Source organism: Cervus elaphus, chromosome 33 (genome assembly GCF_910594005.1).
Source record: "Cervus elaphus chromosome 33, mCerEla1.1, whole genome shotgun sequence".
NCBI lineage: Eukaryota > Metazoa > Chordata > Mammalia > Artiodactyla > Cervidae > Cervus > Cervus elaphus.
This window is the reverse complement of record NC_057847.1, coordinates 10120574-10136349: the sequence shown is the minus strand read 5'-3', so window position 1 is coordinate 10136349 and position 15776 is coordinate 10120574. Positions and strand designations below refer to the sequence as shown.

Here is a 15776-nt window from a genome sequence, read left to right as displayed (position 1 = left end):
GTTATCTTCTGTGTTCACAATCTGGTCCAATAGTGATTGCTGGAGCACCTATCATGTGGCAGGCACGTGTCCGAGAGCTTTACATGCATTCACAACAGCCCTGTATAGGAGCTACGTGTGTGCTCAATTGCTCACTCATGTCCAACTCTTTTACAACCCCATGGACTGTAGCCTGCGAGGATTTTCCAGGCAAGAATACTAGAGTGGGATGCCATTTCCTACTCCATGGGCAATAGCTATCCATGTCTCAATTTTACATGGCAGGAAAAAGGCACCAAAAAGTTAAAGACTTTCCTCAAATCTGTATCTGCCAGTTGGGAGGAATCAGGCTTGCAGCCCAGCTCCTTTGAGTCCAAGCTTTACTCTTCAGGTTATGCAAGCAACATATAATTTATTAAGACCATGGAGGACATTAAAGACACACTCTTAAGCTCTAACAAAAAGCTCAAAAATAAACAATGTCCAGAATAGCAAGTCAAGAAGTAAAATATTATTGAAAAGAAATTTTTCAAAAAAGAAGTTATAAGAAACAAAACATCAGGATAATATGTTAAATTCAAACTTCCGTATCAGAGTCACAAATCTAGAAGGTGTTACAAATGTCAGAGAGAAAGGCACGGCATCAGAAAACCTGAGTGTGAATTTCAGCCCTGGCAAGACTAGCCTTGTAATGATGGATGTTGGTTTTCTCATCCATAAAATGCGAATAATAATCCAGAGCTCACATAGTTGCTAAGGGAAACAAATCAGTTAAAATAACATATACTGATACATGATACAAAATAATGCATGTGCAAGCACCGCATAACCGGAACATACCATGTTATACAAATAACTCTCGCTGGTTTTAAAAACCTTTTCAAAACTATCTTGAGACCTGTTGTTGGCAAAACCTAAAGCAAGAACTAGAACTAGTATGGAAATATTTAGCACAAGGTCAAAAGGGTCCTACTCTTTTTTTTTTTTCCTTCCCAGCTATGCCTTGTGGCTTATGCCATCTCAGTTCCTTGACCAGGGATTGAACCCGGGCCCTTGGCAGTGAAAGCCCAGAGTCCTAACCATGGGATCACCAGGCAATCCTCCTGTTCTACTCTTTTTTTTGTTGTTTTTCTACTCTTTTTGACTCACAAAATTAAGAAAGTAAAAATGAATACTTACTGACTCAAGGTCTTTGCATAAAAGAAGAGGAGGATGCCCACCACAAATACAAAGAACAGTTTGAAATCCACAACTGGAGCAAAAAAAAAAACACAGACACACAACAAAGATTTTGTGTCAATGCAGTTAGTGAAAGACAGTCAACTTACTGAAATGTCACTCCAGAAAAGCTGAACCCAGAAAATCAAGTGTAATAAAAACAGACTTACTGTTTTGTTTCACACTTATTGTATAGATAAATGTCTTCCTGGCTGGCTTCACAGAGAAACAGACAGTCTCTCCATATGGATGGATGATTATGGTTATATCATTAGACTCCTCTGGTGTCCAAAAGTTATGAATCATACATTTGATGATGGATAGAATGGTTTCTGGATACTGGCAATTATACTTTTCTGTGATATATACAACACTGAGCAGGCCTGAACTGGTGATTTTCACCTACGAAAAGAGAATCAACAAATTCACAAACAGAGAAGTTAGAACTTCTTATCAGCTTCTTAAAATCATGAGCAAAGGAAGAGAGCGAGCCCAGAACTGGCTGAGTAAAGAACACTCAGAGAACTTGGTCACGTTCTGATCCCACGGATGGACCTGGCTTTCTGGGTTTAGTCAACACATACGGGAGCACAGACACTTCTGAGAGCGGATGTTTCTCCCCGAGTTGTGGTTTATTTAACACCCTCTTCCAGCAGGTTACTGTGACCAAAGGCCACATGCAAACAGATGAGAGGAAATAATGGGCAGCAAACCACTGGGTTATAAACCTCATGAGAAGAGGATTTATCTCTCCACCGTTTCCACTGTGATTGAGAAAAAACATTTCTATCTTCTGGATCAGCTGAGCATATGTGCTTCAGGCTTCTGTCACCATGTCCTCTGAAGAGGGACCCAACCCCAGGTCCTACTCAACTCTCTCAGCAAAGCGCCATTCATAATGCCAAGCAGAGGCCAACAGCCCAGGGACCATTAAACGACACTCTGCTGCTGCCTTTATCCCTCTTTCTTCTGTGTCCAAGGAGAGGTCGCGCCTGAAAAGGGGAGTGAGAGCACCAGCCCTGAATCTCAGGCATCAGGTGGTATCACCCACAATCTACCTCCACCCCAAACCTCTTGGGACTTCAGCTCCTGGCTCACCGTCGCTCTCCAAATACTACTTCCTGTTATATGTCTCTGGGATTAAATTTACACAATATACACATCCTGTCCTTCCAATATCCTGGCTTCAGCCCCTTCTTTTCCAGCTGAGTTCCATGATCAGTCACCATGAAACAATCCCTCACATGTATCCTTGTCTGTACCCCTCCTGCTCTGTCAAACTCACTCCCAAAATTCAACCCTCCACCGTTCCCACTTTTGCATTTGCACCATTGTGCTGGAAAAATCAGCAGAGCTTCTTCCCACCGTGTCTGGGAACCTGAAGTGGGGCCAGAGAGGGCTGCCTGCCCTCACACCACACATTCCTGTCCGGCCACTCGTCCCTTCTCTTCAACCCCAACCTCACAGCGTCTCTGCCCTCAATACCCCAATAACTCCTCCCCTCCTCACTCCTGGCTGAGGATCCTTCCAACTTCACAGAGAACGGAAGAGATGGAAGAGAACCCGACGGGTTCCTATCCCCATATCTCCCCACCTGTCAGCACTGCAGGCACATGCTGCTTCCGGCTTGTGCATTTCGGAGGAAATTCCCACCACAAGGAGACTGACATGCTCCATTCTAAAGATAAACTCCCAACCTGTGCCCTGGATCCGACCCACTCGGCTGCTCAAGGACCTCCCACCAGAACCTCCTCCCACTTTACTAGACCATTCCCGTCAGCTTACAGACACGCCAGTATTTTCCTCATTTAAAAAAAAAAACACACATGAAAACCTTCTATTGACTTCCCTTCACCCTCCAGCCATCACCCCTTTTCCCCGCTTCCCACTGCAATAAAATTCTTCTGCATTCTCCAGTTCCTCTCCCCTCTTTCTGTCTTTAGCCACTTCAATCAGCCTTTCGTTCCCAACAGGCTGCCCCTGACAAGGTCACCAGCGACCTCCATGTTGCTAAACCGAATGGTCAGCGCATTCCCTGTCGTCCTCTGATCTGTCCACAGAGTCCGGCACGCCTGGGCCCTCACCCCCTGTCCCTGGCGCGCTTCCTGGGGCTCCCGGGGTACCTCCCCACTCTGCTCGTCCTTCTCTCTCTCCTCTGCTGCATTCCCCTGATCTCCTAATAGCAAACTGGCCCAGTCTCGGTCATTGGTCCTTTCCTTTTCTCCATCTAAACTCACTGCTTAGACTCACGGCTTTAAGCATGATCTATAAATATGCCTCACTGCTTCTTTTGCAAAAAGAAACACAGGAAAGAGAAGAAAACTGATTCCCCACATGTATCGAGTAGGAAAGGGTTAGAGGGATGAGATGGAGGGACACTTCTCTGAGAACATCTTTGTGTAGGTTTGACTTCTGGGCCTTTAATATTGTACCCTTTTGACTTTAACATTGTACAAGCTAAAAAAAAAATGACAATAAAATCCACTAGGATGAGGAAAAACTCTGAAATGGTAACAAATAAGAACAAATGTATCCCAAATGAATAACATAACCAGATTTAAGGGAGATGGGTGGGAATGCATGAACCCAAGTAACTTCTGAGCACAGTATTTAGATTTGTAACCCCATTAGTATTTAGATGGTGCAAACTATGAGGATAAAACCTTGTAAACAAATGCTGAGTTCTTGTTACTAGTTCTTTTCACAACAGTATGGCTTAGCAACCCTGAAATTACTCTAGGAATAGGAAAATAAATCAATATATTGAGGATAATGGGAACCATGTTTCTCACAATCCGAGAAGAGAGCTACAGAGATGGAAAGGACAAAGACTAGAATGAATCCAGTGGTACTGGAGAGGTAAGAATGCATGGGGAAGGAAGGACGGAAGGATGAGTTATGTGTACAGGAGTACAGATGTGTATGTGTGTGTACACACACATTTGACAATGATACCCAGTAGTAATACCTAACACTTAGGCTCCTCAGAAAATGTATGACTCCAGAGCTGGGTCTAAGAAATCACAGGGTAAGCCTGGGAACATCTTATTTGCCAGAAGGTAAAGAACTGCTCAAATAATGATAAACACAAGGTAAAAGTCATAGGAGCTAGTTTGAAGGGGCTCTTACTGGCCAAATCCAGGACAAGATGAATATGAAAATAAACAACAGAAGTAATGAACTGTAGTCCAGTGAATGAACTGGCAATCCATGAGACTATATGGCTCTAAATAAATTGGAGAAGTAAATTCTTCCTTACAGAAGAATGCCAATGGCTGTCGAAGGAATAATGGAATTAGAAAAGCACCATTTGATAAACACTGATGATAACTGATTTAGGCAAGCATCATCAATGGATAATAAAACTAGAGGGTGAAAGTTTGACGAGCAACAGAATATATACCTAGTCTCAAATTATCCCCTCAAAATATTCATTCATCACAGAGGTGAAAATAGTCATTTTGTAGTAGTAAAACTGCAAACCGATAGACACCACCTTAAGCAAGTGATCAAAGTGGTGTTAAGTTATCAGGAACGGTACAAAGCAGTTCATGTGCCCACCAACGCAGATGATGTCCCAGCTCTGCCCCAGCTGAGAACACTTTCCTCAGATTTCCTGCTGGGTGACTCACATCACTGAAAGCGCACTCGAATGTCACCTTTCTGATGAGAACTCACTCCCCCAACCTCTCTTTTCAATACTGCAACTTGCTCCTGCTTCTGTCATTCTACTTATCTTACTCTACATTTTCTTTTTTCATAGCACTTACCAGTTTTATAATTTTCTCCTCTTTTACACACATGGCTAACCCTGCCCTACCACCCCAGCTACCCCCACATTCCTGAGAGTGTTAACATCACAGGAACAGAGATCCATTTTGTTCACTTATGGATCCTGAGAGCTTAGAATAATTCCTGGCACTTCAGTTTAGTTCAGTTGCATCCAACCCTTTGCGACCCCATGGACTGCAGCATGCCAGGCCTCCCTGGCCATTACCAACTCCCAGAGTTTACTCAAATTCATGTCCACTGAGTCAGTGATGCCATCCAACCATCTCAGCCTCTATCGTTCCCTCTCCTCCCGCCTTCAATCATTCCCAGCATCAGGGTCTTCTCAAATGAGTCAATTCTTTGCATCAGGAATTGGAGTTTCAGCTTCAGTATCAGTCCTTCCGATGAACATTCAGGACTGATTTCCTTTAGGATGGACTGGTTGGATCTCCTTGCAGTCCAAGGGACTCTCAAGAGTCTTCTCCAACACCACAGTTCAAAAGCACCAATTCTTCGGTGCTCAGCTTTCTTTATAGTCCAACTCTCACATCCATCCATGACCACTGGAAAAATCATAGCTTTGACTAGATGGAGATTTGTTGGCAAAGTAATGTCTCTGCTTTTTGATATGCTATCTAGGTTGGTCATAACTTTTCTTCCAAGGAGCAAGTGTCTTTTAATTTCATGGCTACAGTCACCATCTGCAGTGAGTTTGGAGCTCAAAAAAATATCAGCCACTGTTTCCCCACCTATTTGCCATGAACTGATGGGACCAGATGCCATGATCTTAGTTTTCTGAATGCTGAATTTTAAGCCAACTTTTTCACTCTCCTCTTTCACTTTCATCAAGAGGCTTTTTAGTTCCTCTTCACTTTCTGCCATAAGGGTGATTTCATCCGCATATCTGAGTTATTGATATTTCTCCTGGCAATCTTGATTCCAGCTTGTGCTTCTTCCAGCCCAGTGTTTCTCATGATGTACTCTGCATAAAAGTTAAATAAGCAGGGTGACAATATACAGTCTTGACATACTCCTTTTCCTATTTGGAACCAGTCTGTTTTTCCATGTCCAGTTCTAAATGTTGCTTCTTGATCTGCATACAGATTTCTCAAGAGGCAGGTTAGGTGGTCTGGTATTCCCATCTTTGACGATTTTTCCACAGTTTGTTGTGATCCACACAAAGGCTTTGGCGTAGTCAATAAAGCAGAAGTAGATGTTTTTCTGGAACTCTCTTGGCTTTTTTATGATCCAACAGATGTTGGCAATTTGATCTCTGGTTCTCTGCCTTTTCTAAATCCAGCTTGAACATCCGGAAGTTCACGGTTCACATACTATTGAAACCTGGGTTGGAGAACTTTGAGCATTACTTTACTAGCATGTGAGATGAGTGCAATTGTGCAGTAGTCTGAGCATTCTTTGGCATTGCCTTTCTTTGGGATTAGAATGAAAACTGACCTTTTCCAGTCCTGTGGCCACTGTTGAGTTTTCCAAATTTGCTGACATATTGAGTGTAGCACTTTCACAGCATCATCTTTTAGGATTTGAAATAGCTCAACTGGAATTCCATCACCTCCACTAGCTTTGTTTGTAGTGATGCTTCCTAAGGCCCACTTGACTTGGCATTCCAGGATGACTATCTTGACCATATGTGAGATCAGAGGTAAGTTCAGAATTTCTATAATATATATATATAGAAAGGTTTGAGATAGCAATTATTTTGGAAAGTATGTGAGAGGATGTTGTCCTGAGCCATGTCTAAACAGCAAGCACACTGCATCATATAGTATATTTACTTGGAGCAGATGGAGAAGGGCTGATGAAGAGTACGGAGAGTTTATGTTTCTACCACATCCCTCTGCTTGAACTACCGTGTGATTCTCCAGGCCGCTTTCCTATTGGTAATAGCTCTATGTCACACAAAAACTCTATGTCTATTTCTACTCTTGAAATAGTACCTTTAAACTCTCTGTTCCTAAGACATAATTTGAAAGTAGGCTCTTACCTGCACAGTTGACCATATATACTTCCATTTCACTTGGGAATTTTGATTGTAGCAGTAACAGTCTGACAGAGAAGCTTTAACTAAATCCATCTCCTTCAAAGCTTTACACCTAGAAACTGAGAGATGGAAAAGAGAATATATTTCCTAAATATATAATTGCCCCAAATCTTCTTTTTTATTCACAGGGTTAATGATGGCTGCTTTTATAGTTCATGAGCATTAAATTCTTCTATGCAGTAATTATAGTCCTTCAGTCTTTCCAGCCTAGCGGGAGACAAAAATATTACAGTCCATTATCAGTAGTCACATGACAGATGGAAGGACTGTAATAGCAAAGAGAACAGGCACGTCTTCAGTCTTGAAAGAGAGGACAAGGACTCAAGAGGCTTCCCAGAGAGCAGGAAATGTGAGTGGACCACTGATCACAGTTGGACGCAGTGACCTAGAAGTCAGGGGGTGGGGATGACAAGTGTGCACAGATCCACAGAGATGAAGGAAATGATGGAAGTGGTCTAGCCATTCACGAGGATGGAATGCAGGGAATCCATGAGGACATTTTAACACCAGCAGATAGAGAGCTAAGCAGCAGTTATCACTACAGTGAGCCACAGGGACTTCTGGCTGAAAGCGGAGCACTGAGGGATTTTAGGTAAACAAAGCTTCAGCAGGAAACTGCTGACACGCCAGAGGGTTTAACTGAGAAGAGTTCAGTGAAGACGTGGACAGGGTTACGGCATCAGCAACAAGGAACACGAAGTTCCCAGGCACCAACAACGGCAGAAAGCCTTCAACATTCCTAGGCCTGAGATGGCAAAGGCTGTCACTGGAGGTGTGAGAACTGCGAGGACAGCAATCCAAGGGAACGCAGACACTGCCCGGACTGCTGCCCACCACCTCCCGCCCATCACTCTCTCAGCGGCCAGACCCCGTGGGAGCCAGAGGGCAAAGAAGCCCAGAGGCCAGCTTCCTGGCACTGAGCAGGGGAGACAAGGGCAGAGAACGCATCTGTGGGAACAGAGAACACAGTCAGGTCTTGGAAAGAGCATTCTGGAAGCCATGTGAAACGTCAGAGGGGAAGAACATGGCAAGCAGATCTGTGGAGGCTCCCGAAGCAATCTGAATAAGAAATGAACTAAGTCGGAGGGAGAAAGAGCAGATCAAAGAACACCTAGGAAGTGGAATCAGATAGACTTAAGAGATTCAGAGGTAACCTGATGGTTCTGGTGAGCGGGGGGATGGTGAGGCCCCTTATCCACATAAGGAATACCAGAGAAGAAGCAAGTTTGTCCAGTGTAAAGGGCATGAGTTCAGTTCTAGATGTGCTGAGTCTTGGTTGATGGGACTAGGTAAAGATGACAGGTCTGGAGCACAGGAGAAGTCTGGCTCAAAACAGATGCAGTACATACATATGTGTGTGTTCTAGGCAATATATAATATATAGTATGTAAATATATAATACAGCAAAACACAGTAAAACAGAGAGAAGTCGAGTGCTGTGTTACAGATGGTAAATGACTGTAGTAAATTGCACAACCAAATTAAAAAGTAATGGGGTTCATTCTACTCTGCAGCTGCTGCTATTGAATTTAAATAAAGGGAGATGAAAATCAAAAGCCAGTCCTGGACCCAGAACAGGGTACCACCACTGCATCTGTCAAATATGGAACATCAACAGGGCACATAGAGAAACCACAGGCCAACCCCTGACTCCTCTAAGGAGAGTGTGATCAGCTGTTTCTCCAGGAAAATCTGAAATGAAGCCAGAACCACCTGCTACACCAAAGCTGGGGAAGGACTGGGTAACCAGTAATGACCAGGAAGGAACAGCGTGGAATCAGTCAGTTAGAGTGGAGATCTTTATGCTGGGAGTCTCCAATAAAAGAGGGGATCCCTGCCTGTCACTGCGGAGGGAGCACACTCGGAGGCGGGGGAGAGGCAGGTGAAGAGTGATCTGGAGTCCCCAGCAGCCCAGACCATCATGAGAATGTGAACCCCGGCCTGCTCTTTCCTCAGAGTTCCTCCTCAAACCACACGTGTGCCCACTGTAAGGCCTTTGCGGTGGTCCTCCCAGGGTCCTTGCTCTCTCTCAGAGAGTTCCACTGCTTCACAGGTTGAGTCAGTTCACACGAGTATGGGAACTGCTAGTGGGCTTGTTTGTGGGCAGGGGAAATGCTGGAGTCTGGGCTTCACAAGCAAACACTACCTTCCACTGAGGTTTTTTTTCCATTTTGGTCCTAAGACTGTCTCCTAAGTCATTTGATACCTGTAACTCTTCAGCTAAGAGCAAGATGATGCAGTCTGGGTACAGCGCAATAGCTTGACTTTAGGAGTAAATGCTCCTGTCGTCCAGACGGTGGCTTCATGCACCTGGATGAATGTAAAGGACTGCTAGCTGGTCGGCTCCAGAACCACCTCAATTCACACCCCCCCACCCCCCCGCCCCACAATCTATCCTCTTACCAGCACATGGACCTTTTAGAAACATCAATCACAGCGCATCGTTTACCTGCTCAACCACCCCCTCCCCAAACGACTTCTCAAAGCAAAACCTGCTCTCCTTTCCTGGGACCCAGGCACCTCTGGCCTTCCCTCCGGCCATACTGGTCACCCTGTCCTCAGGACAATGAGCTGCCCCTGCCTCAAGCTTTCCTGCATGCGGTTTCCTCCGCTTGCCACTGCTTTCCCCAGACCTTGGCAGAGTTTCTCCTTCCAGTAGGTAACGTTTGTGTGCTCAGACGTCCCCTTCTCAGCAAGGCCTTCTCTGACCCTGCTATCTGAAACGGCACACTCCAATCCCTCCCTTCTTACTCTGCTTTCTTCTCTTCGTATTACATACATATTTTTTAGTTGACACTCTCCCTTCATGAAGTTCAGGACACAGCATGTTCATTACTGGATCCCAAGATTGAAGTATTCGTCTTTTACACATGTGCTGTAATTCCAGAGGACTGGTGGGTTATTTGGGCATGCAGAGTTGACCTAGTGAAGGCAAGGCTGTCTCGCTCTATCTCACTGTGCTACTGTTTGCTGAACCCATGGGAGGCAAGGGACCAGCAGGGAAGCTGGAAGAAAACTCGAGGAGCCATAGGACCTGCAGACACGCCGTATTCTCTCCTCTGGCTGACCCAGCAGACACAGACGACATAACGCAGTGGACACAGACATAACACAGCCACAACGTAGCCACGAGGTCTTTTTCAGGTGGAGCTTATATATGCTTACAGAACAAAAGTAGCCCGTGGCTAACTGGGTACCTTGTGATAAAGCAGTGCTATAAGTGATCTCAGCTGTTACATCATCATCATTTACAAAACGCGGGGCAAGAGAGCCTAACTACGCCATCTCGGCTAGTTTGCTCTTTCCCTATAGTGGCCAGTCTTCATAAGAGCCTGGCCAGTACTGACCATAAGAGAAGGTGCTCTCCAGGCTCCCCTTGAAGCAACCTGATGCTGGACATCTGCCCAGCCTGCACCATGGTCATCCCACCCACAGAACCCGCAGGCTCCACTGCCTCTTCCCTACCCCAGCATCCATGTGCCTTGAACTAAAGGATGAGAGCTCCAACCCTTAATATCTCTCGAGCTGGGAACCATCTTATTTCTCCTCACCAGGCAGAGGAGGGCAGCGGGAAGCAAGCGGTGGGAATCCGCTTGCTGTCATTGGACTTGACATGGTACATCAGCGCATTCTGTGTAAGGGACCTCCCAGCGGGAGGACGAGCGCTTGCTCTGATGTCACCTGGTCTTCAACTGGATTAAGGAAAGCACAGATAGAGGCAGGCTGCCCTGCTTTCTGACACCTGCAGACCCACTACTAAGAGCATGCTGCAAACAGTGTCTCCCCTGGAATTCTCCAGAGCGACGTCTGGCTTTGGCCGTGAGACTGACGCTGACTTCACACAGCAGAGGAGACATCACAGACGAGGTGCTGGCGTTTCGTGATGTGCTCTGGCTGCTCTGTTACCACCTGTCTCCTGAGGCGACTGCATCTCAGTCAACCCACGCAAGAATTCCTAACTGTCTAAGGAACTAGAAACTCAAACCATGAGAAACCGCAACCCTCGCTCCAAGGGAATTCACTCCAAGGAGCCTTAAGTCATGGACTAGGTGGACCAGCGTAAGACAGCAACTTTGACAACTAAGGTTCTTAACATAGCTGGCCTACTGCCTTCCTAGAGGGAACCAGGTCTTCTCATTTTAGATCATTTATAAAGGTCATGTCCTAGGCCTCACCTCCTTTCAGTTATCTTCTAGAGACATTTCATTAGGCAGTTTCTACTTCCTCTACCTCTGCCTCAGGGTGGGAAACAAAAACTGTTGTAGCCAGCTTGACTATTAGCTGAACTCTGTCACCTGTTCAAGCCCTGACACTGAAGGCTATGAGGCTGCGGGCACGTCTGCAGGTGTCATTGATTCATGCAGCCTCGGTCTCTGCCCATTCATTCAGGTAACATGGGAACTTCCTGGTGGTAGACGGGGCAAATGGAAATATATCACAATAACAGCAACATGCCCTTACAAGGCAATCCAGAAAACATAAGGATTCTATTCTAGGGATTCATACAAATGTCATAACAATCATTCACTGAGTCAGAAGAGAGTAACACCTGCCCAGAAAGAGCTGCTGCTTCCCCCGGAGCTGAAACACATCTCCTTCCAAGCGGGTGTCCCCCACCCCCATAACCTGGGTACTAACTTCCTCAAGCCTAATTCAGGTCAGGAGAATGGTCTGCAAGTGTGGGCCGGCCCAGCCCTGCCTCAGTTCCCAAGCACTTGGGAGCATCTGCAAGACCGACCCCGAGTGCCATCCTGACTGTGACGACCCAGCAAGGCCAGCACCGAGCATGGCCCTCCTGAAACACCTGCAGCCCCCAGCAGGCTCTCCTGAACCTTCCGACAGCCCCGACTTCCAGAGAACAGTGGGTTTCAGGCTAGTCGTGCCCAAACCGCTGTGACGGAGCTCAGTCCTTTACATTACCAAACGGCTAGAGTCAGGGTTCCCTTTACCACTGATATCCCTTAGTTCACTTAAAATACCACTCAATTTGGAAATATTTAATCTAACGTTAGGACCACATCAAATATAAGAGACCGCTTCACATCATTTGCTTCAACCAATAAATTTAAAATTACTCTTTCGTACTACATCTGTCATTTATTAGTTTTCCTAAAGGTATAAGGATATAATTAAAGAGCTTAGTTGTAAACTAAACTTACCTTTTCTTTTAAGGTAAAAATATTCAGTCAAAACTTCAAAAAAGGGCAGGTAGTACTTAAACCTACTTATGGAATATGCTAAAAATAAAAAGCACAAACACTGTTCAGGTCTTTGCAGACTTTAAACAATCTCCAACGTAAAAATATTTCAGCAATGTTCCTTCTGAAAATTTAACCTTACATGCCCTTATGGGAAAAAAATATCTTCAGATGAAATTATAATAGAATAATAAAATCACTTATTAAATCAGGCTGCCACTTTCCCCATCTGGCCTATATGACTGCTTTTCTTTTGGGGTAAGGAAAGGGAGGGAGAAGAGTTAAAAAGCAATAAACTTGAACTCCTGAGAGTTCACAGGGTGGAAGGATTTTTGGGGGTATTGTTTTGTAAGCTCAAATTCAAACTAAATAGCAGGTAGTATCAAAGTTACAAAGGAACTTCTCTATTAACCATACTTGTTGTTTTTCTAACCTGGCTTGAATATGAATCTTGATTTTCATTTCTCCAAGAAGGTGCACAGAGAATGAAACTGAAACTATCACATGCGAATGCACATTCTGTTCTGATTTTAACTGCAAGTATTGATTTTCTTCCCCAGGGATGAATTGAAAGCTGTGGTTTCAAATGGCCTATCACTATGGTTCAATCCTGGAAATTCATTGCAGTGGTCTGAACTTCATCTAAGGACCTTGCCTGCTGGTTCCAAACTCCTGGTGACTTTTGGTTTGAAGGTCCTCTTCCTCTCAGGCAGACAACTATCTGCCCCTCCTGTATCAATTGCCTCTGACTTTCCTCTAAATGGGGAGCCAGAATCTGTTCTGGCCTCACTCTGGATGTTCTCCATTCCATGGAAGGGTATGTGTTTTGAAGACAGATTTCTAGAACAGGAAGTATCATCTAATCCAAGCATCTCACATTATAGCTGGGCCCTATTTTTTATAACAAAGTACCAGCGGTTTGATTTCAAGTTTCTCATAAAACTGTTTGAGCAGCAATGGTTCTCAGACCCAGACGGTCTAGTCCGGGGGTTCCAACACCAGAGCTGTCCAGGACGCTTCAGTTTGAGCTGTGAAGTCCATCTGAAACAGCAAGTGTTACCGTAACGATATAGAAGTTGCCATTTTTCTTAGCTATGGGCTAGAATTTTATCAGCTCAATGGGCATCCTGTACATCTTAGATCAAAAGCATTTACAGATGATCTGATTAGCAAAATAAAGTTGACAGTGTCAACACTAAAAGTGGTAACAGTAAAAACCTAAAAAATAATGGGTTCATTGAGGCAAATGAAAGTAAAGAAAAGGTAGCGCACGCAGTGTATGAGAGTCTGCCTGTCAATGAGGAGATGTGGGTTCAATCCCTGGTCCAGGAAGATTCCACATGCCTCAGAGTAACTAAGCCTGTGAGCCACAACTACTGAGCCTGCATTCTAGTGCCCACGGGCCACAACTAAAGAAGCCTACCTATCCTAGAGCCCATGCTCCACAACAAGAAAAGCCTTCACAATGAGAAGTCTGCACACCTCAACGAAGAGCAGCATCTGCTCATCACACCTAGAGAAAAGCCTGAGCAGTGACAAAGATCCAGCAAAGCCAAAAAAAAAAAAAAAAAATTAATGGAAAAAAAAAGATTTCCTTATAAAGAGAAAAAGGTAAGGAAAATATTGGAGAACATTCAGCAATAGAAGATTTTTGTTTTACTGATGAGAAAACTATAGCCCTTAAAGATTATCTGCCTGGACCAAGGTAATTCTACAAGTGAGTGGCTGAATGTAATGACCCAAGAAGAAATCAAAGTTCTGGATGCTGGTCCAGGCTACTTACAATGTTCTGGCTGCTGCCATGCTCCGAAACTCTTTCTTAGACAGATCTGTGCTTTATTTTTTTTATCAGTATATACTGGTTACCTCTCTTACTACCAAGCCCTCTTCTGTAAAATGGGTATATAAATGGTTCCTACCCTATAGGGCCACTATGGGTATTAAATAAGATAATGCAATCAAAGCACTTTTAACACTGCCCAATACAAAGTAAACACTTGACAAACTTCTATTCAATGAAAGCGGATCTAGAATAGACCCCCAAGTACTTCACTGTGAGATTACCAGGAGTTGGCAACTCCAGCTGAAAATCTGGTAATTGCCTTCATTCATACACAATCCGGATTTTACCAGAGGGGGGCAGCTTTCCCCACCTATAAGCCCAAACCTGGCTGCCTCCCTTGCAACCGAAGGTGGGCAAAGAGGAAGAGAAATTAGTGGACAGTGAGTCCTGGAGATCTTTTAAAGGATTTAATGGGGGAAATTAATGAAATAGAAATGTTAAGCTCATAGCAGAACTGAAGTTAGAACTCTTGCCCTGCCCAGAGTCAGGATCTTGAGAGCACTCCATAGATAGCCCACACCACCACCAGCAGCAGCTACCATTTCCTGTTTTCTCTGTACCAGGCATCGTGCACACGTTACATATCCCAACAATCCTGTGAAATATTATTATCCGTGTTTTTTTACACGTGACCAGTAGTGGCTTGACTGACTCAAGATCAAAGAACTAGTCAGGGCAGCAGAATTTCAGTGTAGTTCTAAAGCTAAGCTTTTACCATCCCTAATCTTGAGTCCAAAGTTGCAGCTAGACGGAGAAAGATTTTTCGACCTAAATTGATATATACAAATGTCCTGTGTTGAAAGCCTTGAGACAAGGATCATCTGTAACAATGACCTGTCCTCAGGTCCTTGGACAAATCAAAACTTCTCTGGGCTTTGCTCGCTTCTGTAAACCGTGGGCAATTAGCCTCCAACTAATAAAAATAAATGGAAAAAAAAAAAAAAAAACCGTGGGAACTGAGCCAGAATGACCTTTGCAGCTGCCTCTAAGCCTGAAATCCAGTCCCCGGCAGAGTCCAGGGAAGCCCAAGCAGGCGGTCAGGGAGGCCGCGCTCGCGGAGGGAGCCTTAACCCAGGAGGGAGACGCCGCCGCCGGGGAGCCTGGCTCGCCGCCGGAAGCCGGGCCGGGGTGCTGGGCGGGCGGGGACGGACGGGGAAGGGCGACGGGAGGCCGGAGAGCGAGGCGGCGTGCGCGCGCCCGCAGCCCGTGCCCGCGGTTACCTGAGACGGCTGCCGCCTCCTCTTCCCAGCGCTCGGCGCCCGCGGGCTGCGCGGCCAGAGGCGGCAGCCAGAGCAGCAGCCAGCACGTCTCGGGGCGCAGCCTCATGCCGCTCGAGGGTCAGCCGCGCGCGGCCCTGGGAGGAGGGGGACGGGGCTCCTCGGGCGAGAGTAGCGGAAATGGCGCGGGGCGCAGGAGGAGGGCTGGGGGCGGCGCGGCCTGCCGGCGGGAAGGGCGGAGGGCCCGCCTCCCCCGGCGGAGGAAGAGTGCGGCCGCCGCCAGCCCCCGCCCCGCCGGGCTCCGCCCCGTCTCACCCTGGAGGGTGCGGGCCCGAAGGGACCGTCTGTGGATTGTGCAGAAACCTCCCCTGACCCCGACTGCGGGGTTTTAGGGCTCCGTTTTCAGAGTACCCTTGCGTGACGTCCCAGGAAGGCTAAGGCCCTTGAGTTAAGTTCAGTCGCTCCGTCGTGTCCGACTCTGTGACCCCACG

General features: G+C 45.9%; 1 protein-coding gene across 5 annotated transcripts in view; it reads right to left on the bottom strand.

Annotated features, from left to right (window-relative positions):
• NEMP2 (nuclear envelope integral membrane protein 2) overlaps positions 1-15527 on the bottom strand; it is a 33675-nt gene extending 18148 nt beyond the window's left edge. For 4 of the 5 annotated variants that reach the window (XR_006339529.1, XR_006339530.1, XR_006339531.1 and 1 more), the window contains exons 1-4: positions 15289-15527; positions 6971-7086; positions 1368-1599; positions 1159-1231 (exon numbers count right to left, since the gene is read on the bottom strand). Coding sequence is in view for 2 of the 5 variants with exons in the window: in XM_043894790.1 (XP_043750725.1) it covers positions 1159-1231; positions 1368-1599; positions 6971-7086; positions 15289-15394 (527 nt within the window). In the remaining 3 variants the exon portion in view is untranslated. Of the gene's footprint in view, positions 1-1158; positions 1232-1367; positions 1600-6970; positions 7087-15016; positions 15040-15288 lie in introns of those variants that run through there. The other variant, XM_043894791.1, reaches the window with a different exon arrangement.
• Between the last annotated feature and the right edge of the window lie 249 nt (positions 15528-15776).